This window comes from Drosophila hydei, unplaced genomic scaffold (genome assembly GCF_003285905.1).
Source record: "Drosophila hydei strain 15085-1641.00,03,60 unplaced genomic scaffold, DhydRS2 tig00000283-arrow-arrow-pilon, whole genome shotgun sequence".
Lineage (NCBI taxonomy): Eukaryota > Metazoa > Arthropoda > Insecta > Diptera > Drosophilidae > Drosophila > Drosophila hydei.
In genome coordinates this window covers 400,736-421,790 of record NW_022045702.1, presented here as the reverse complement: position 1 = coordinate 421,790, position 21,055 = coordinate 400,736, and the positions used below count along the sequence as shown (strand labels likewise).

At 40.0% G+C, this 21,055-nt stretch overlaps 1 protein-coding gene across 1 annotated transcript; it reads left to right on the top strand.

The window, feature by feature from the left end:
- Positions 1-792: 792 nt before the first annotated feature.
- Positions 793-21,051, top strand: LOC111591920. The gene is made up of 4 exons (XM_030223778.1): positions 793-1,502; positions 19,499-19,755; positions 20,230-20,648; positions 20,711-21,051. The coding sequence occupies exons 1-4, from the start codon at positions 799-801 to the stop codon at positions 20,840-20,842; spliced, it is 1,512 nt and encodes a 503-aa protein (XP_030079638.1). The 5' UTR covers positions 793-798; the 3' UTR covers positions 20,843-21,051.
- The last annotated feature ends 4 nt before the right edge of the window (positions 21,052-21,055 follow it).

Sequence of the window (21,055 nt, the reverse complement as noted above, 5' to 3'; positions counted from 1 at the left end):
GATATTTATGTTAAGCAAACAGCACTGTTATATATCATGTAAAGGAAATGTCTTCTGCAAGCAAGCTGTTAGAAAATGTTATATTAACATTTCTGTTAGCTTTTAACATTTCTATTTATTTCTTTGTTACAGCCTTGTGTGAAGCTCTTAACATTGAAGTTACAGAATGTTATTGTTGTCGACTCTGTTAGTAAGCTCAATCCATAGTTCCACACGTAGCACGGCAACACTGTTTCACAATGAACCTACTTAACAGAATGTTTATGATTTCGTACTGGTATGGAAATTTTGCTACTTTTGTGAACAGCACAGCAACACTGATTCTATGAGCTTAACAGAATACTATACAAATTGTAAGATTTTAATAATGGTAATGCAACTGCAACTTGCAACACAGCAGCACTGGTAACTGCTGGCAGGCAAATGACGTCTCATATGTTCCATATTAGCAGACATAACTTAGTCAGACACTTGCGATAGCTTAACAGACTGACGCTACGAAGCTATGCCTACTCGACTTCCTTTAGGTTATACAAACTTGAACAGCTTGAGTCAGGTCGGCTCGGCTTGAGTACGATGATGGACAGTTCGGCGCGCTGGGTAGACAAAGGAATTGTTAATGAGCAACGAGGATACTCGTTATAGAGACAGCAGCGAAACGGACAGCAACTTGTGATCCGTGTTGCTGCTTACATTAAGCGAGTGGCTAGGAATTTGAATGAGTTGGCGGAGCGAAAGTGAATGGCTGTTCACTTAATAAAGCTATATCTCTTCCTCTTTGCAGTTACACCTGGGCTCATGACGACGATGACGATGATGTTGATTCGCTGCACAGTTTCGCTGCTGCTGGCTGTAACGGCAGCGGCGACGGTGGCAACAGGTAGCCAGAACCATAGCCATCACAACCACACCCGCTTGCACCACATCGGACATCGATTGCATCGACAGCGTCATCTACACAATGCGGTCAAGTCAGAGGTGGAGCTGCTGCCGGGCATGTCAATGCCCCCAATCAGTCGTGGCACGGACAACACGCGACTGCGTCGTCTACACCATGCGCACCACCCATACAACAAGGTATTAACACGTCGCCTCCATCAGCGACCCACCGAGTGGGATTATAACACATACAACATTTATACAAACACCTTTGGACCGCCGCCACCGCCAGTGCCGCCCGTTTCGCCGTACGCGGGCAAGGGCGAGGATAATACGGGCGATGTGGAGTTCATTGGTGTCACCGGACGGGGGCGTGGCAACGAGTATGTGCCGCCAATTACGACTGCGGCACCGCCACCGAATCTCAACCGTCGCGCAGTCACGCCCGGCTTGAGCATGGGCACGGTGCCGCCGCTGGTGCCGGCGAGACGTGGTTACAGCTACACAACCACAGCGCCCAGCACAACTACCACCAGCACCACGAACAGTCCCACCACCGAGGACCCCTATGAGACGAATACAATCAGTCGCAATTATCCCACTGATGCCAAGGAAATGGAGCGGTAAGTTGAGCAACTAGCAAGGCGCAATACCCTGTATATTAGGGTACTTAAAGGGTGTATTGTAGTCACATATAAATATGTGACAGGCTGTAGAAGCAGAAAGTTCAACTGGCTTTAGCTGATTTAGTATATATATCATATATACATATAAATCAATTATCGATTGTTTTTAATTGTTAAACAGTTATCGATCTTAGTTGATTATAGGGTATGTTGCTGTTCAGCATCAGCTGCCAGCGAGAAGAGCCAAAAAAGATATATTAGGCTGCATTGATTTATCAATGCTAGTTTGCTGACTCTAAAACGATATATATCGATTATTAGCCTAGATTTACTTACAATTTGGAGTATAAAAGCAAGTAAGCTTTGAAGATTATTGGATGTTTTTAACAGCATGAGGTTAAAGCAGTTGATCAAACTGTGTAATACCCTGTAAATATATCTCATAATGATATATACAGAAAAGGAAAAAGATGATAAGAGCAAGTAAACAGTGATGAGTATAGGAGTTACTGAACACCATCAGATAAACTGTGTAATAATACCCTGTAAATATATAGCAAACATAGTTTATGTCGCAGTTCTGCAAATGTAATAAAGATAAGAAGAAATAATAGCTGGTAATTAATCTTATTGTATTCCTTTTATCGCCTCCCTCAGCTGCTTGTAACTCGAAATACTCTGTAGAGGCTAGGATAGAAGGTGAAAAGAATATTTTCTCTGTGCGTCTGTGAATGGATGTATAAAAATATATGATTTCCTCTATTTGGCCAATATCGATAAATATCGATAAGTATCGATTTTATTAAATATGATTTTTGAGCATTTTTTAACTAACTGTGTCCCTGAATAGCAAATATAACTTTACTGCAGTTGTGCCCCTGCTGCCTGCAGGGTATGCTCGTAGTCGCATCAGTTTACGGTGCGCTCTTTAGCTGGGCGTATGCAATTGCATTTAGTCGTGGACCGGCCCAGTCCACTATTCAAGGCAACGCAAGCGATAAATTTTCACCTTTACCTTTAGCTTTAGCTGTTGCTGTGCTGCCTGGCTGCCTGCTTGCCCCTAAGCAGAGAGCTTATCTGAATGCTCATAAATTATTTAAATGTGAAATGTTTCAATGTCGCAAGACGCAGCCCAACGAGCACCAACTGCTGACGCTGACGTTGCCGTTGTTGCTGCTGCTGCTGCTGCTGCTTCCATGGCTGCTCCTCTATGGTCGCTTCAAATGTCAGCCTTATTAGCTTCAAGGCTAAGTGGCTGGCGAGTTGTTTCAATTGTTATGTCAATTGCAACAAATCAATGCGCACTTGTTGTTGTTGTTGTTGTAGCAGTCAAGACTCCTTTAATGTAACATGCCACAAAGCCAAAGTAGTGAACTAAGATTGCGTCCGGCATTGACTTGAACTGGAGAGTTTCAAGAGTTCTGCGTCAAAGTCTCGCTGTGTAAGGTAATGAACTTTAACGAGTTTTCAATTGGCAACGCTGATACTTTGTAATTGGAATTAATGTGCGTCTACTTAAGGGCCGTTGCATGCCACGCCACAGTCGCAGTCGCAGTCGCAGCTCAAATGCCAAATGGCAATCAACAGTCGACAGCGGCAATTGCCATTTGCCAATTGCCATACGTTGCGTATGCGCAATCTGCAACGGCAGCAGCAGCAGAGCAATTGAAGGTGTTGCTCTGCTTGTTGTTGTTGCCGTTGCTAGTTATGACACATTTTGATTTATGTGGCAGCTACAGCTACAACAACACCAACACCAACTGCCAAAAACCGCCAGCAGGCATATAAAACATTCGCATCATCAGTCATAAATTGCTGCCACACTGCACAGTGGCACAAAATGCAGCTAGGCTAACCTTAACCAGATAAAATTAAGTTATGAGAGCCATATACCCAATATAGTCTACATACACTATATACTCTATATACTCCATATATTAAATATACTCCATATACTCTATATACACTGTATACTCTATATACTCTATATACGTTATATACTCTATATATTCTATATACTCTATATACGTTATATACTCTATATATTCTATATACTCTATATACTTTATATACTCTATATACTCTATATACTCCATATACTCTATATATATACTCCATATACTTCATATATTCCATATACTTCATATACTCCATATATTCCATATACTTCATATACTCCATATATTCCATATATTCCATATATTCCATATATTCCATATATTCCATATATTCCATATATTCCATATATTCCATATATTCCATATACTCCATATACTCCATATACTCCATATACTCCATATATTCCATATATTCCATATACTCCATATACTCCATATATTCCATATATTCCATATATTCCATATATTCCATATATTCCATATACTCCATATACTCCATATACTCCATATACTCCATATACTCCATATATTCCATATATTCCATATACTCCATATACTCCATATATTCCATATACTCCATATACTCCATATACTCCATATACTCCATATACTCCATATACTCTATATACTCCATATACTTTATATATTCCGTATACTTCATATATTCCACATATTCCATATACTTCATATACTCCATATATTCCATATATTCCATATATTCCATATACTCCATATACTCTGTATACTCCATATGCTCCATATACTTCATACACTCGATTTACTACACATCCTCCGTATATACACTATATACTCCACTAATAAACTACATAATCTGGATATATTCTACGTTTTGTCTAAATACACTATATAAACTCCCTAAATACTGCATATTTCGTAGTTTCTCAAATTTCATTTATCATATATGAATCGACTTTCACAGAGCTGCACAATTAGTTGATAATTTGCTTCGCTAGGATTCCGAATTCCTGTAATTCGATATGTGAACCACTGTGCTGGGCTCTTGTTCATGTAGGCGATAGTCACGGCAACAACAACGATAACAAATTTGATGGTGCCTTGCCTCTATTTCTATTTATTTAAGCGCTGCACGTGCAGCAGCAGGCAGCAGGCAGCAAAACTGCAAAGTTGCAGCTTGCAACTTGCAACTTGCTGGCTGCAAGTTATTTGCCGCGTGTTGCTGCAACAGTGGATATGGAAATGACTGCTCATATTGCATTCACACGCGCCCCCTCGCCACCCCGTTCCAAATGACCGAGTGGCTCTAATGGACAGGGCAACGTTTCAATTGCGATTGCCGCCGGGCTGTAATGCGGTGTTAATCAGCGTCATATATGCGCCGATTTGCTGATATAAAACTATGTTGAGTCCGACAGCTGTGAGTGATGGACCCACCAGATACCCTCTGGATAGACTTCAGCAGCAGAAAATATTTGTAAATAGTAGAAAATGAAAGAATATGTGGAAAGTACGGAGATTTATTATAGGGTCTACTATATATATATATATATATATATATATATATATATATATATACATATATATACATATATATATATATATATATATATATATATATATATATATATATATATATATATATATATATATATATATATATATATATATATATATATATATATATATATATATATATATATATATATATATATATATATATATATATATATATATACATATATATTTGTATATTTCTATATAGATACTAAGATTTTGGTCAAGAGAAGGCAGCCTATTTAAAAAAGTCTTATGCATATGCCATATGAATATTTAACACTTAGAAAACACTTTAAATTAGAAATTCTACTTTTTGTTGTATGTTATGAGGTTCGAATCCTGGCTAACTAAACAAAAAAACATAGATTTTCTTATAGTAATATTTATTGTAATGCAAAAAAATTTAATTTTTTTTTCTCGATTCGAATGAATACACAAATTCCCGAATCCCCGAATTCTTACTGAATTCGAACTCCGAATTCTCATCTGAATTCGAACCACGGGTCCCTCTAGACACAGGTCCCACTCTCTGTTAGTTCGCCACATTTGGCTATACGTTTTGGTTGTCGAATATCCTATATGAACTCAATCAGGAGAAATATTTCAAAATAAATAGTAGCTGCCGAGGGTTCGAGCCCAGGACCCTATCATAATTGGTGTGCCAGCACCGAGGCCATTCACATTTAAAATACAGTTACATATCTTGTATATATCCTATATACTTTTTCTGTTGCTTAAGAGCTCTAAAAGTTAAATACTTTCGATTTTAGTTGCCTCTACAATATACCCAACATTCTTAATGGGTATCAACAGCTGCCACACACTCTCTCTCTCTCTTCCTCTCTCTCTGTCGTTCTCCTCTGCTGATCTTTTCAATTTACTGCTGTCCTGTGCATGTTGCTCGCAATTTTTTGTTGTTGCTGCCTGTCGCAGCTGACAAATGATGGATGTCTTTTTTGTGATATTCGTGTGTGTGGCGCACGCTTTGATGGAGAATTTTGATTTGGATTTTTCCAGCTGGAATTGATTTTTGGCTGCATTAATTATGCGAGGTGTTTACTGTGGCAGCAGCCCACATAGAGCGCAATCGAAAGGCCACTTGCTGCATCTGGTATTGGTAACAAAGCAAAGCCTTGACTTCAATAGCAACAACATGCAGCCAGCTAGCTAGCATTTGCAACAATTGGCAACAAATGCTTAAATCAAATGAGACAACAATGCAAGCAGCAACAATTGCCACAACATTACAACAACGACAACAGCTGAGTTATGCGCACTTAAAGCAACTTTGTGACCCTAAACTTTGCCACAAGCCGAACGCACACAGCTGAGCAAATTGCTTGTCAACGATCGAAGGCGGCAGCAACATGGGGCATGCAACCAGCCAGAGCCAACCAGCGCCAACTGAAAACCCAGCTCAGAGTCTAGCCAATAATTACGTAGTCTGATTTGATATGCTGTGCCTGAGTTTTCCTATGCGCTCTGTGAAAATTCGTTAGGTTTTTTAGCGCTGCAGCGTGAAGCATTGGCCACGCCCACGCGTGCCTAAGCGTGGGCAACTGGGCTGTTATCTGTAGAGTTGGTCATGCCCATCTGGCAGGGGGCAAGGGCAAAGCCTTGGCCCAGCCAGCGCTGAGCTTTAATGACTTTTCACAAGTAGAAAAAGAAGCTGTTAGAAGCGACCACATTGTGTGCACGTGCAGACACGACACGATTTGACAAGGTTTCGATATATATATGTATAATATATTGAAAAGGCTTTATTGATGACCAAGATTATTTATTTATAATATGCACATTCTACTAAGTAGAATATTTTAAATATTGCATGTTGTATAGTTCGAACACTGACAATAAGCAAAATAAAATGTACTATAAATGAGAATAAAAAATTTTCTCTTTTCAATCACGTTTTAACACGAAACCCCGAGTTCTTTAGAGAACTCGAACCGGCGTCTTGCAGTTCCAAGGCCCTGTGGCCTGCAACTTGACTACACTCGGCCCCAAGAGAATTATGTCGAATCTTGTATATGAACTGAGTGAGGAGAAATCTTTCAAAATATATCGTAATATTTGAAAATAAAAAATATTTTACTTCAATCCCGTTTTTACACGAAACCCCGAGTTCTTTAGAGAACTCGAACCGGCGTCTTGCAGTTCCAAGGCCCTGTGGCCTGCAACTTGACTACACTCGGCCCCAAGCGGTTAATGTCGAATCTTGTAGATGAACTGAGTGAGGAGAAATCTTTCAAAATATATCGTTATATTTACTATAATGAGAATAAAAGATATTCCTTTTCAATCCCGTTTTTACACGAAACCCCGAGTTCTTTAGAGAACTCGAACCGGCGTCTTGCAGTTCCAAGGCCCTGTGGCCTGCAACTTGACTACACTCGGCCCCAAGCGGTTAATGTCGAATCTTGTAGATGAACTGAGTGAGGAGAAATCTTTCAAAATATATCGTTATATTTACTATAATGAGAATAAAAGATATTCCTTTTCAATCCCGTTTTTACACGAAACCCCGAGTTCTTTAGAGAACTCGAACCGGCGTCTTGCAGTTCCAAGGCCCTGTGGCCTGCAACTTGACTACACTCGGCCCCAAGAGAATTATGTCGAATCTTGTATATGAAAGGAGTGAGGAGAAATCTTTCAAAATATATCGTTATATTTACTATAATGAGAATAAAAAATATTCCTTTTCAATCACGTGTTTTTACACGAAACCCCGAGCTCTTTAGGGAACTCGAACCGGCGTCTTGCAGTTCCAAGGCCCTGTGGCCTGCAACTTGACTACACTCGGCCACAAGCGGCTAATGTCGAATCTTGTATATGAACTGAGTGAGGAGAAATCTTTCAAAATATATCGTAATATTTCAAAATAAAGAATATTCTACCTCAATCCCGTTTTTACACGGAACCCCGAGTTCTTTAGAGAACTCGAACCGGCGTCTTGCAGTTCCAAGGCCCTGTGGCCTGCAACTTGACTACACTCGGCCACAAGAGGTTAATGTCGAATCTTGTATATGAACTGAGTGAGGAGAAATCTTTCAAAATATATCGTAAAATTTGAAAAGAGAAAAATATTTTCCTTCAATCCCGTTTTTACACGAAACCCCGAGTTCTTTAGAGGACTCTAACCGGCGTCTTGCAATTCCAAGGCCCTGTGGCCTGCAACTTGACTACGCTCGGCCCCAAGTGAATTATGTCGAATCTTGTAGATGAACTGAGTGAGGAGAAATCTTTCAAAATATATCGTTATATTTACTATAATGAGAATAAAAGATATTCCTTTTCAATCCCGTTTTTACACGAAACCCCGAGTTCTTTAGAGGACTCGAACCGGCGTCTTGCAGTTCTAAGGCCCTGTGGCCCGCAACTTGACTGCACTCGGCCCCAAGCGGTTAATGTCGAATCTTGTATATGAACTGAGTGAGGAGAAATCTTTCAAAATATATCGTTATATTTACTATAATGAGAATAAAAGATATTCCTTTTCAATCCCGTTTTTACACGAAACCCCGAGTTCTTTAGAGGACTCGAACCGGCGTCTTGCAGTTCCAGGGCCCTGTGGCCTGCAACTTGACTACACTCGGCCCCAAGAGAATTATGTCGAATCTTGTATATGAAAGGAGTGAGGAGAAATCTTTCAAAATATATCGTAAAATTTGAAAAGAGAAAAATATTTTCCTTCAATCCCGTTTTTACACGAAACCCCGAGTTCTTTAGAGGACTCGAACCGGCGTCTTGCAGTTCCAGGGCCCTGTGGCCTGCAACTTGACTGCACTCGGCCCCAAGCGGTTAATGTCGAATCTTGTAGATGAACTGAGTGAGGAGAAATCTTTCAAAATATATCGTTATATTTACTATAATGAGAATAAAAGATATTCCTTTTCAATCCCGTTTTTACACGAAACCCCGAGTTCTTTAGAGGACTCGAACCGGCGTCTTGCAGTTCCAGGGCCCTGTGGCCTGCAACTTGACTACACTCGGCCCCAAGAGAATTATGTCGAATCTTGTATATGAAAGGAGTGAGGAGAAATCTTTCAAAATATATCGTTATATTTACTATAATGAGAATAAAAAATATTCCTTTTCAATCACGTGTTTTTACACGAAACCCCGAGCTCTTTAGGGAACTCGAACCGGCGTCTTGCAGTTCCAAGGCCCTGTGGCCTGCAACTTGACTACACTCGGCCCCAAGTGAATTATGTCGAATCTTGTATATGAACTGAGTGAGGAGAAATCTTTCAAAATATATCGTAATATTTCAAAATAAAGAATATTTTACCTCAATCCCGTTTTTACACGAAACCCCGAGTCCTTTAGAGAACTCGAACCGGCGTCTTCCAGTTCTAAGGTCCTTTGGCCCGCAACTTGACTGCACTCGGCCCCAAGCGGTTAATGTCGAATCTTGTATATGAAAGGAGTGAGGAGAAATCTTTCAAAATATATCGTTATATTTACTATAATGAGAATAAAAAATATTCCTTTTCAATCACGTGTTTTTACACGAAACCCCGAGTTCTTTAGGGAACTCGAACCGGCGTCTTGCAGTTCCAAGGCCCTGTGGCATGCAACTTGACTACACTCGGCCCCAAGAGAATTATGTCGAATCTTGTATATGAAAGGAGTGAGGAGAAATCTTTCAAAATATATCGTTATATTTACTATAATGAGAATAAAAAATATTCCTTTTCAATCACGTGTTTTTACACGAAACCCCGAGCTCTTTAGGGAACTCGAACCGGCGTCTTGCAGTTCCAAGGCCCTGTGGCCTGCAACTTGACTACACTCGGCCCCAAGTGAATTATGTCGAATCTTGTATATGAACTGAGTGAGGAGAAATCTTTCAAAATATATCGTAATATTTCAAAATAAAGAATATTTTACCTCAATCCCGTTTTTACACGAAACCCCGAGTCCTTTAGAGAACTCGAACCGGCGTCTTCCAGTTCTAAGGTCCTGTGGCCCGCAACTTGACTACACTCGGCCCCAAGAGAATTATGTCGAATCTTGTATATGAACTGAGTGAGGAGAAATCTTTCAAAATATATCGTTATATTTACTATAATGAGAATAAAAAATATTCCTTTTCAATCACGTTTTTACACGAAACCCCGAGCTCTTTAGAGAACTCGAACCGGCATCTTGCAGTTCCAAGGCCCTGTGGCCTGCAACTTGACTACACTCGGCCCCAAGAGAATTATGTCGAATCTTGTATATGAACTGAGTGAGGAGAAATCTTTCAAAATATATCGTAATATTTGAAAATAAAAAATATTTTACTTCAATCCCGTTTTTACACGAAACCCCGAGTTCTTTAGAGAACTCGAACTAGCGTCTTGCAGTTCCAAGGCCCTGTGGCCTGCAACTTGACTACACTCGGCCCCAAGCGGTTAATGTCGAATCTTGTAGATGAACTGAGTGAGGAGAAATCTTTCAAAATATATCGTAAAATTTGAAAAGAGAAAAATATTTTCCTTCAATCCCGTTTTTACACGAAACCCCGAGTTCTTTAGAGGACTCGAACCGGCGTCTTGCAATTCTAAGGCCTAGGGGCCTGCAACATGACTACACTCGGCCACAAGCGGTTAATGTCGAATCTTGTATATGAACTAAGTGAGGAGAAATCTTTCAAAATATATCGAAATATTTGAAAATAAAAATATTTTCCTTCAATCCCGTTTTTACACGAAACCCCGAGTTCTTTAGAGAACTCGATTTTGACTGCCTCGACCTCAAGCGGTTTATGTCGAATTTTGGTGTATGAATTGAGTAAGGAGAAAGCTATAATGAGAATAAACCCCGAGTTCTTTAGAGGACTCGAACCGGCGTCTTACAGTTCTAAGGCTCAGTGGCCTGCAACTTGACTACACTCGGCCCCAAGCGGCTCATGTCGAATTTTGTATATGAACTGAGTGAGGAGAAATCTTTCAAAATAAATCGTAATCATTCGCAATTTTGCTTTCTGCTGGTGGTTTGAACCCAGTTCTGTTTCATGATTTACTCCTCTCGTATACGATGATTGGAACACGACAATTCTATATCATACTGATTTTTCAGATCACTCAGACCTTGATTTAAAAATCTTTAAATGAAAAAGAAATATATATATAATATATGGGTTCTTTTTGCGTTTACAATTGTAAAGATTAGCTTTCAATTTAAAACAAAATGTCTTAATATGTTTTGAAATCTACGTCTAAGTTTCAACTCTTGCTCGGAGCGCTCTCTTAACTTGTTGAAAGTCGGATTTTTAATATATGCATAAGCTATGGATATATGTCTTAGCTATAATTATATTATAAGATATCAAATCATATCAACAGTATCAGATATACAGCAGCTCAAAGGGCGTTTTCTAATTTTGTGTAGAAGAGGAAAAAGCCACAATTCATTGAAAGTCTCTTAATTAAAATGCACACAGAAAAACGAGAGTCTTAAATGATGTCTTATTGATTGAACAAATATACGATATCATGTTTAGTATTTACAGTTGGACAAAGCTGCAATGCAATTAGTGTGCCTAGAATTGAGTAAGTCACACACAATAAAGAGACACGAGAGGCGGACGGACGAACGGACGGACGGACAGTCGGTGACTCTGTCTTTTGGTCTCTTTCAATAATTTGCAAATCACGCAGCTTCGCATCTCAAGTTGAAAATTGGGTTAATGCAATGCTCGAAGTCGATGTTGGAGTCAACGTCGTAGTTGGAGTCAGAGTCGGACAGCTGGATATATAACATGCAAAACCAGTTGCAGGCAGGCGGGAGGGCGAGGTGGCTGCATGTGTGACTTGACTTTTGTCTTGCAGCCACAAAAACACAAAAGACAACAAAACTGAGCGCCACACACACACACACACACACACACTTATATATATAGAGAGACAAGAACCACCCAAAAAGCGTGACGCACAAAATTCCATGCAACATGTTGAACAGATAAGACAAACACACACAACTGCAGTTGACTTACTTAATTATGTTGCAATTGTATGGCAAGTAACTGGAGTAAAGAGAGTCGGCGAGGGAGGGGGTTGAGGCTGAACGTGCCTTCACTTGTGTAGCAACACTTGCTTTATAGGGCTTTCTATTCATTCATTTGGTATGTAGTTATTGTTACCAAAAACTTTTCACGCGATTTTCTGATAACAATCTCTATACACTACACACACACACACACACACACACTTCATGAACAGCCGAAAATATGTTAATTTGATGAAAATTTGTTGTTGCTTTTCGTTTTCGTTGTGCTTTTGTTAGCAGTTTCTATAGAAAAAATGGAAATCGTGAACAGCCGCGCTTGCATCTGCAACTGCAAAGCCTTAGGCTGTGCTAGAGATGGGCAAAAGCTCGTGCTTTTTACCAAATGAAAAGGGGCAAATTGGTTCTGTCAGCTCTAGCTGTCTGCATCAGTTGTTATAGAACTCTTCTAGTCTACATAAGTCTGGGCCACTATATCCTCTGCAGATTTTAAGCTAGTCAACAAATTTCAAACTAAATTCCTCTTCTTCGTGTCACGTTCTGTAACATCGCCATGCGCTCTCATCTCTGGGATGAGAGATTTAAGGTCTGAAGCTTCTGCAGTGCTCACGTTTGCCCACTAATCGGATTTTCGGCCCTGGCTCGGCACGGCTGTTGTTTAAACAAGTTTGGGCATTAATCATGCTTTACACCAGTCTCACACCAGCAGCAGCAGCAGCAACAACAGCAACAACAAGGCGTTGCAAGAGAACGAAAGGCCGCATTAGTAGGGCGCAACGCATTGACAGGCCCTTGGCCAAAGATCGCTTATCGCCCGATTACGATTATGTTGTTGGGGCTGGGGGAAATGCTATAGAGACGCACGCCAAGCGGACAGTGAACCCATTTAGCCATCCACTTCCTTGGCATATAATCAGCTTCGACGCGCATTAGCAGCTGCGGGGCCCTGCGGCGGCTGCTGCTGCTTCCATCGTTCGTCCAACACTTGGCGTATGCAATTTTCATTTCACTTTTCCACGGGGTTGGAAAAGTCGTCTGCAGTGATTTTTATTGAATAATCTGCTGTGCAAGACAAATTTACGGCCAAATTAGAACTGCGTCTATGAGCTAAGTCAAAGGCGTGACTTGCTCCTTTTGCTTACGCCGAAAGAGTTAGGGCAACAAGAGAGTGTTGATCAGCTAAGGCAGAGCTTGTGTGCCTTGATATAAGAATATTACTGAATGTCAGCGATTTGCTTAGAAAAATATTTTTTTTAATTCGTTTGCTAAAAGAACGAGAAAAAGTTAAAAGGTTTTTTTTTCAGGGTATTTTATTTTTAATATTAATATTTTTTATTTTATTTGAGAAAAATCAAAATATTCAGTTTATTTATTCAAGAAAATATTAAAAAAAAAAACGGTCTAAATAAAAGACTAAACATATTTAATTTTCCATGCTTCATAAAATTTTAAATAATTCGACATTTTCAAACATTGTTTTTGGGAATTCAAACCTAGACACCTCTGTAAGAAATTAAAGAGGATTTTTCATATTTTATTCAGCGTTGGATTTCAAACCAAGAAACTATTTTTATTTTTATTTTATTTTTATTGAGTCAGCACCTGACCCACTGAGCTATGACATAATGAACTCGCTTGGATTTTTAAGATCAGCTAGGCTTTGATGTAATTGTACAACAAATAAAAATATTTCAATTCGAAAAACGTTTTCCATTTTAATAAATAATTTGCGGGCAGCGCATTCTGCTGTCGGCTGTTTGGGCTCCACTTTAACGACGCTGCCTGAGTGCTGTAATAACTCTTGAGTGCAAAAATAAAAAAGAAGCAAAATGCAAATAAATAAAACTAAAAGCTGGGCAAAGGCAAAGCTGCTGCACTTGTGCCAAGGCATGGACATGCCTGAAATATTATTTGAGCGAAAGAAAAAAAATAAGAAGAAAACAAATTCTGATGCAGTGCGTCGTACTCTACTCCAACTGCTGCTGCTGCTGCTGCTTCATCTTCTTCTTCTTCAGAGGCGTTTCGCATTTAACGCTAAGTAAAAAGCCAAATAAAAAGAGGCAATGCAATTGCAGCGGACTGAAGAAGTCGAAGCAGAGTCAGAGTCGTAGTCGGAGTCTGTGACCAGGAAGCATGTCTAAAAATGTTGTTGTAGTTGTTGTGCTTCTACTTCTTCTTCTTCTCATGGCTGTTGTCGTGGTTGTCGTCATGTTACTGTTACCCTGGCTGGGAGTGGGAGTTGTGGTGGCCAGTGGTAGCTGCTGCCTAATGATGCATTTGCTGCCTCGTCTCTGGTTCTGGCAAAATTTCGAAATTGCATTTTTGGCCTGGGCCTGTTCCTGGGCTGGCCAATTTAGATTCTAATTTCATGCCACAAATCAGATTAGGCCACAATCACAAGCATGGCCAGTACAGTTAGATAGCCGAGCGCTGCGTCGTCTGCTTCCTCCTTTTGTCTTGACCTTAGCTATAAAATATATTTCTATGCAGTTCTCTTGCATTTTATTGAGACTTTTACAGCTGTTAAGTGTCGCCAACGCTTGTCGCCTCTTAACTGTTTTTTTGTTAACTGGTTTTCCATGGAAAATGACCCCCGACTGCAGCTCGTAAAAATGATTTAACTCGCCTTAAGTCGAACGTTCAATAAAATCGAACTTCCTTTTGTCCGGGCCACACTCAGATTTGCATAAATATAATAAATATATAGTTGCATTGTGCTCGTCCCTCTTAGGAAATTAAAAAATCAGTTTAAGCAGTTCCCACGAAAGACACACGCTTATGCATTATGCTTGGAACAATGATAGCTGCAATAAAGCGAAGTCTATAAAAGGCTGTTCGTGTTGAAAGCTCTTTCAATTAAGGTTAATTTGGCCATATAAAAATCTCGTTAACTATTCGCACTCTCAAGTTGTTTCAATGTTGTCAACAAAAGCTTTAAAAAAGAGACACTTTAATATTGCTTCTTCTTTAAGCTAAAGTTTTATTTTATTGTGTAGCAATAAATATTCGCCCTTCTATGCGATTTTCATGGCTTTTAGTTAGGACTTAATATCATGTTTTTGTCATTTGGTAAACGATTTTTGATAATAATCAAAATATTTATCACCTCTTGTTATATTAAGTCTCATTCAGCTTCTTTTTTCTTTTGCCTATTGGTTTTCTTATCTTATTTCATTTTCACTTCTCATTCATAATTTTAACTATTTTTTTTTTAATCTCTAACTGTGTTTTTCTCTTTCTCTTTGCTTTTTATTCTTTCGTTTGTCTATTGGTTTTCTTATCTTATTTCATTTTTACTTCTCATTCATAATTTTAACTACTTTTTTTAAATCTCTAACTGTGTTTTTCTCTTTCTCTTTGCTTTTAATTCTTTCTTTAAATTTCTCTTTTTTCTCACTGTCTCTTGCACCGCCTCTCATTTTTTCTCTTTCATACTCTTGCTCTACCTATCTTCTATTCTCTTTGTATATTACTCAATCTGTCTCCGTGTCTTCTCATCTTGGTCTCTTTTAATCCCTCTTTCTCTCTCTTAATCTCTAAAATATCATTCTGTCTATTTTCAAACTATCTCTCTCTCTCTCTCTCTCTCTGCCTCTCTTTCGTCTCTTATTTTCCCTTTGCCTATTCTTGTCTTTTTGCTCGCAATCTATCTGACTCCCCAACCCTGTCTTTCTGTCTCTCTCTATCTCTCTCCTTACCTTCCTCACTTTTTCTTTAAATTCCTATCTCCGTGTATCTTTCTCTCTGTCTTACTTTCTACACCATAGCTTGCTCTCAATCTTTCATTGTCCATGTCTCACTATCTCTCTTACTCTCTCTCCTTTACTCTCTCACTTTCTCTCCCTCTCGCTGTCTCACTTTCTCCCCCACAAAACCTCTAAAGGTACTCCCAGGTCACTCACACTTCGCTTTCAGCCTCGTTACCTTTTCCATTTGACTCGAAATTAATTACATAAATATTTTTCTAGCCACAACAATAATAATTAATCTGAAATAATTATCATATGCAAAGGTTGAGCATGTGAAAAATTGATACAATTCAAGAGATGAAACGGAAACGTGATGCTGGCTGGCATAGCTAAGCCCTCGACATATGAGTAGCCATTTGTTAAGCACAGATGCTGCAGTCCATTAAGACAACGCCCACACACACAAATACACATATGTGTGTGTATTTGAATGTCAGTTCACCTTTTGGCCTGGCGCTGAGTCAGAGACTGCGGTTCGGCCAGGCTCATCAATTTCTGCTTCGATGTTCAATAAAAATAAATCGTAAATCAATAAGCTGCACTCAAAGTTCAGAGCCAAAAATCTTGGCCTCACTCTCGCTGCCCCTCCACTCCTCTCCCTCTCTCTCCTCAACTCCCTCTTTGAAGCTCTGCTTTTTCTTGTAAAATTTAACAGTTTTTTTTTTATAAAATTCATATTTTTTTTGATTAATTGGCCTGAAATACAGTTTCATCTGAAATATATTTTGATTGATGCTTTTATAATTTTTGTCCATAAACTGAACGATCAGACACTTTAGCTGCTGCCTTAAATGTATATATATAGACAATCAAGCTGATGCAGCAGTTGCAGCTCTCTTTATGGGCTTTCAAGGCGGCTGGGCAGTCGGCACAGGTGGCAGGGTGGGCAGCGAGCCACAGGTGTTCGCTGAGCAATTAAAAATGTAAATTTCAAATTTTTCTGTCTAAACGTTTCTAAACAAATGAAGCCGCAGCGTGCCGGATCCGGCAACGATTTATGCAGTCAAAAGAATGGGAACATGTTTTTCTTTTCTTTCTTTCTGTCTGTCTGTCTGTCTGTCTGTTTTGGGACATGGGGCATGCGGCATGGGGCATGTTGCACTTTGGCTGGCACAGTTACGAAAACTTCCGCATTTCGTTCTCGCTGCTGATGCTGTTGCTCTTCTTCTTCTTCTTCTTTTTGTGGCGCCCTTATTGCTGGCTAGGCTGTCTCTGTCTCTGTCTCTGTCTCTGGCCTCCACACTGTTGCATAAATAACGTGAGAATTATGGCGCAGCCCAGTTGCAGCCTGCAACATAACATAAATATGCATGTGCAGCAATAAAGAAATTGTTAAATGCCCCAAATGGGCAGCGAAAAGTCCCGCTGCGCGCCTTTTCGATGCCCGCTCGACCATGGCCAGAATGGCTGTATTAGCTTTTGTGTTGTAGATTAACTTCTGTTGCTGGGAACTTGATATATGGAATGTATACTCGAAAGTATTCTCTTCTTAATAGGTCTAAAATAAAAAGGTCTAAAATGATCGAGTGTTTCTTTACTCTTCTTCTCTATTCTCTCTTTCTTCTTGTCTAACTTTCTTGAGCCATTTCTTCACTTGCTATCTCTCTCTCGTTGTTTTTCCTTATTTACACTTTTTCTCTTCTCCTTATTTTTTGCCTCAATCTTGTTTCTTCTTTTGCCTTGCCCTCTTTAAGCTTTCCTTTTGTTTCTCTCCTTTATATTGGGCCTTCTTTCTTCACTCTTTTTACTTTTTATTGCGATTTCATATTTTCATTGCTTTTCTTCTTTGGTCTCTCTTCTAGTCTTAATCTTATTTTCGAGTCTCTTCTCTTATTTAATATTTTTCTTCTCTATTCTTCCCTTCTTTTCCCCCACTCTATTCACTTAATTTTTCTCGTTTTACCTTCTTAAGTCTTATATTTTTTATTTGTCTCTATCTTATTGACTTCTCTTCTCTACTTTGACATTTATTTCCGTCTTTTATGTTATTATCTCTCTTCTACTTTTCTAATGCTCTTCTCTGTCATTTCTCTTTTCATCATTCCATTTCTTAAACACTTTGTTTGCCCTTATTAGTTTCCTCTATCTTCTTGAAGCTCCTTACTCTCGTCTAGTCTTTCGTTGCTCTATTCTTCTAATCATCCCTTCTTTACCCTATTCTTATGCTTCGTAAGAGAAGGGAAGAAAGAAATCGAAATGAGAAGTTCTTCTATGAAGAAACATATAGAAAGTAGAAGCTACTTTTCTTTCTTCTCTTCGCTTCGCTTCTCGCTTGCTGTCTTCTCTTCTGTAGTTGTTCGGCTCCCTTGTGCGCCGTTCTCTCTTCTTCTCCACACATTCCTTGTCCGTCTTTCAACGTCTTTCTTAACTTTTCTTACATAAAAATCGATTACTCATAAATAAAGATATTTCTGGATCTTGAACGAGTATTAAGCAGTCGTTTATCTTCGCCGTTCTTATTTGCTTTGCTTTTTCTTTTGTTTTTTTTTTGTATATGGCTTAAGCGAAGTCACAAATTTGTGTACAACGGCTCACGTCCACAGCTACAGGCAGCAGCTATCAGCCTCAGCCGCAGTCTGAGCCTGAGCCTCAGCTCTTCGCCTCGGCTTCAAGTGTAGTCAGTCAGTCAGTCGTTGACCACGTCACGCGTCTGCAATTGTTTGGCCCGTATTGCCAATTACGACACCAGCAACCAGCAGCAGCAGCAGCAGCAGCAGCAGCAACTGTTGCCTTCGTACAGCTACTTGCAATTTATGGTTGCTTCTTTTTATTGTTTGGCTTTTTGGGCAGCTCGAAAATCGAAACAAATTCAAAAAGCAAAAGGAAAACCGCTTATTATCAACGTTTATGTGTTGGGTCTGCTGGCGGGCAAAAGGTCTCCTCATGTTGTTTTTACACACTTACAGTTTGACAGCAACTGTTGTTTAAGCGAATATATATAACGGCTTATACATTATTGCAAGGTTGTGGCCTAACAACAAAAATCCATCTCGTAGCTAAAGCTCTGCATTGGAAGCTTTTGCCTCTCTATGCAATTCTCATAAGTCTAAGTCAGTTCTGGCTGCTTGTAAAGTAAAAGTGTAAATGCTTTTCGACTTGTTTCATAGTGAAGAAGACAGGTAGGTTTAGTTGGGAGTATCCGACTAGGAGATACTTTTTATCATTGTAGGCTTCTGCATATGGAAGGACTGAGGAAGCTACTCGCAGACGATCGACTTAGCTCTTTGTCCTGATCAAGAATATTTATCATTTATGCTATGTGCCACGCCCTCTTTTGCCTATCACATACACTGAAACTGAATTGCCATTTTTAAGTGGAAATCGCATCCAAATGATATGAACTTCTACAAAAAAATGTCTAAACTGAAAGACTTATTATATATTGCATAGATACGTGAAGTATTTAATGAGATATCATATGAAAATACTGCTCCACTTAATTGGAGTTTGGTTCGTTAACGTATTTCATTCGAAGCTAATAGAAAACTTGGAAGTTTTCATCGCTGATTTCGACACATTTCGTGACGAGTTGTTCAATGTTCAAAATGACATTCGGATTGACATTTTTGTGTGTGTGGACAAACAGATAGACAAACAGACAATCAGACAAACAGACAGACAATCGTCGAGTTGTTGTCGCCGAGGCGACAGATGCAGACGCTACTGCTCTATGGGCGCTGGCCAACCTGTTGGCCCGTTTATTATGACAGCCAATTGGCCCGGCCAATTCCAGCTGGAAAAGTCAGTTTCGATTTTAGTTTGCCAAATTTCACTTTTTACTTTGCTGATCCACGGCTCGATCTCTCACTCCCAACAGGCGACACATTTGCGTGCAGCAGCGAACCATCACGATGCCGGTGAAGACGACGGAGGTGTACACGCGACCCACCTGGAAGCACATCAGCACGCCCTGCCAGCCGCCCACGCATCCCGGCCAGATGTGCACCCGCGTCCAGCTGGTACACGAGCAGGCCTACCGCGATGTCATCAAGCATAAGCCGGCCCAGCAGCTCAGCTATGAGTGCTGCACGGGCTGGAGCCGGGAGACGCCGCGAGCGGATGCGTGCAAGAAACGTGAGTAGAGAGCTGAGAAGAGAAGAAGAAGAAGGAATGAAGAGCAAAGGAGGAGATCTGAAAAAGAGAAGAGCAGAAGAAAAAATGAGAAGAAGAAAAAGAGAGAAAGAGAAGACGAGATGAAGAGAGGAGGAGATTAGAAGAAGAAAAGAGGAGATCAGAAGACTAGAAGAGGAGAAAAAGGGAATGCAAATAGAGAGGGAGAGAAGATGAGAAGAAGGGATGAGGAGAAAAGGATAATAATGTAAGAGGTAAAAAAAGAGATGTATCTATGAGAAGTAACAAGAGAAAATAGACTACAGACGACAGAAGAGAGAAGAAGACGAGATAAGAAAGAATAAAGAGGTAAAAAGAATAGCATGAGAACAAATGCAGAGAAGAGAGAAGAACAAAAACAAGAGTAAAGTGATTAAAGATAAAGAGAATGAAGAAGAATCTTTATAATCGTAAAATTTCGCTTGATATCCGACGCAGCTATTTGCACCACGCGCTGTCAGAATGGAGGCAATTGCACGGCACCGCAGACGTGCAGCTGTCCGGCGGGCTTTACGGGTCGCTACTGCGAACAGGACGTGAACGAGTGCCAAACGGAGAAGCCGTGCGATCAGCAATGCGTGAATACCCAAGGCTCGTACTACTGTCGCTGCCGTCAGGGCTTCGTCTTGCAAGCCGATCAGCAGAGCTGTCGGAAGACCTCGACGCATGCCGACGATGCATTTGAGGCGCGTGATCTGGAGAACGATATAGATGATACGAATGCAGAGGTGGTAACCAGGCTGCAGAAGATCGAGCGATCGCTTGCCAATGAGCGAGTCCACACGAATGAGCTGCAAAAGTCACTGCAGGCCACGTACAGCGTGGTGGACACACTGAAAAGCAGGCTCAGCACGTTGGTAAGTCGAGCTAGTCCGACTGGGAATACTCTATACGCTGATTTAAATCTATCATCTTACAGGAGAAGCAAGCGATGGATGTGAATCGTATGCAAACGAATCTCTATAAAACAGAATCGCGCACCAATAAGCTGGAGAGCATGATAAATCTTTTATTCAAATGTCGAAATGGACCCAATGCCAATTGCCCCTGAAATGGAGCGAGGGGATGACCTGAAGTGCATTTGATTTTAGTTTTAATTTAAGCTAAAGCATAATTATAACGTCTTTGTCTGTAGCTGCTCCTGCTTGTAAGCCATTCCCCAACGCAAGTGCCTCCGTAGTTTATATGCAAAAATTCGAAATCAAAAGCAAAACAAAATATCAAAATCATTTAGTACTTAAGCGCATGTGTCATAAATGTATGT

Excerpts from the sequence above, each read along its gene's own strand:
- LOC111591920 (XM_030223778.1), top strand. The coding sequence starts at position 799 with ATGACGACGATGACGATGATGTTGATTCGCTGCACAGTTTCGCTGCTG. Across the intron at positions 19,756-20,229 it reads AGCGGATGCGTGCAAGAAAC|CTATTTGCACCACGCGCTGT; the intron begins GTGAGTAGAGAG and ends TATCCGACGCAG. Across the intron at positions 20,649-20,710 it reads AAAGCAGGCTCAGCACGTTG|GAGAAGCAAGCGATGGATGT; the intron begins GTAAGTCGAGCT and ends ATCATCTTACAG.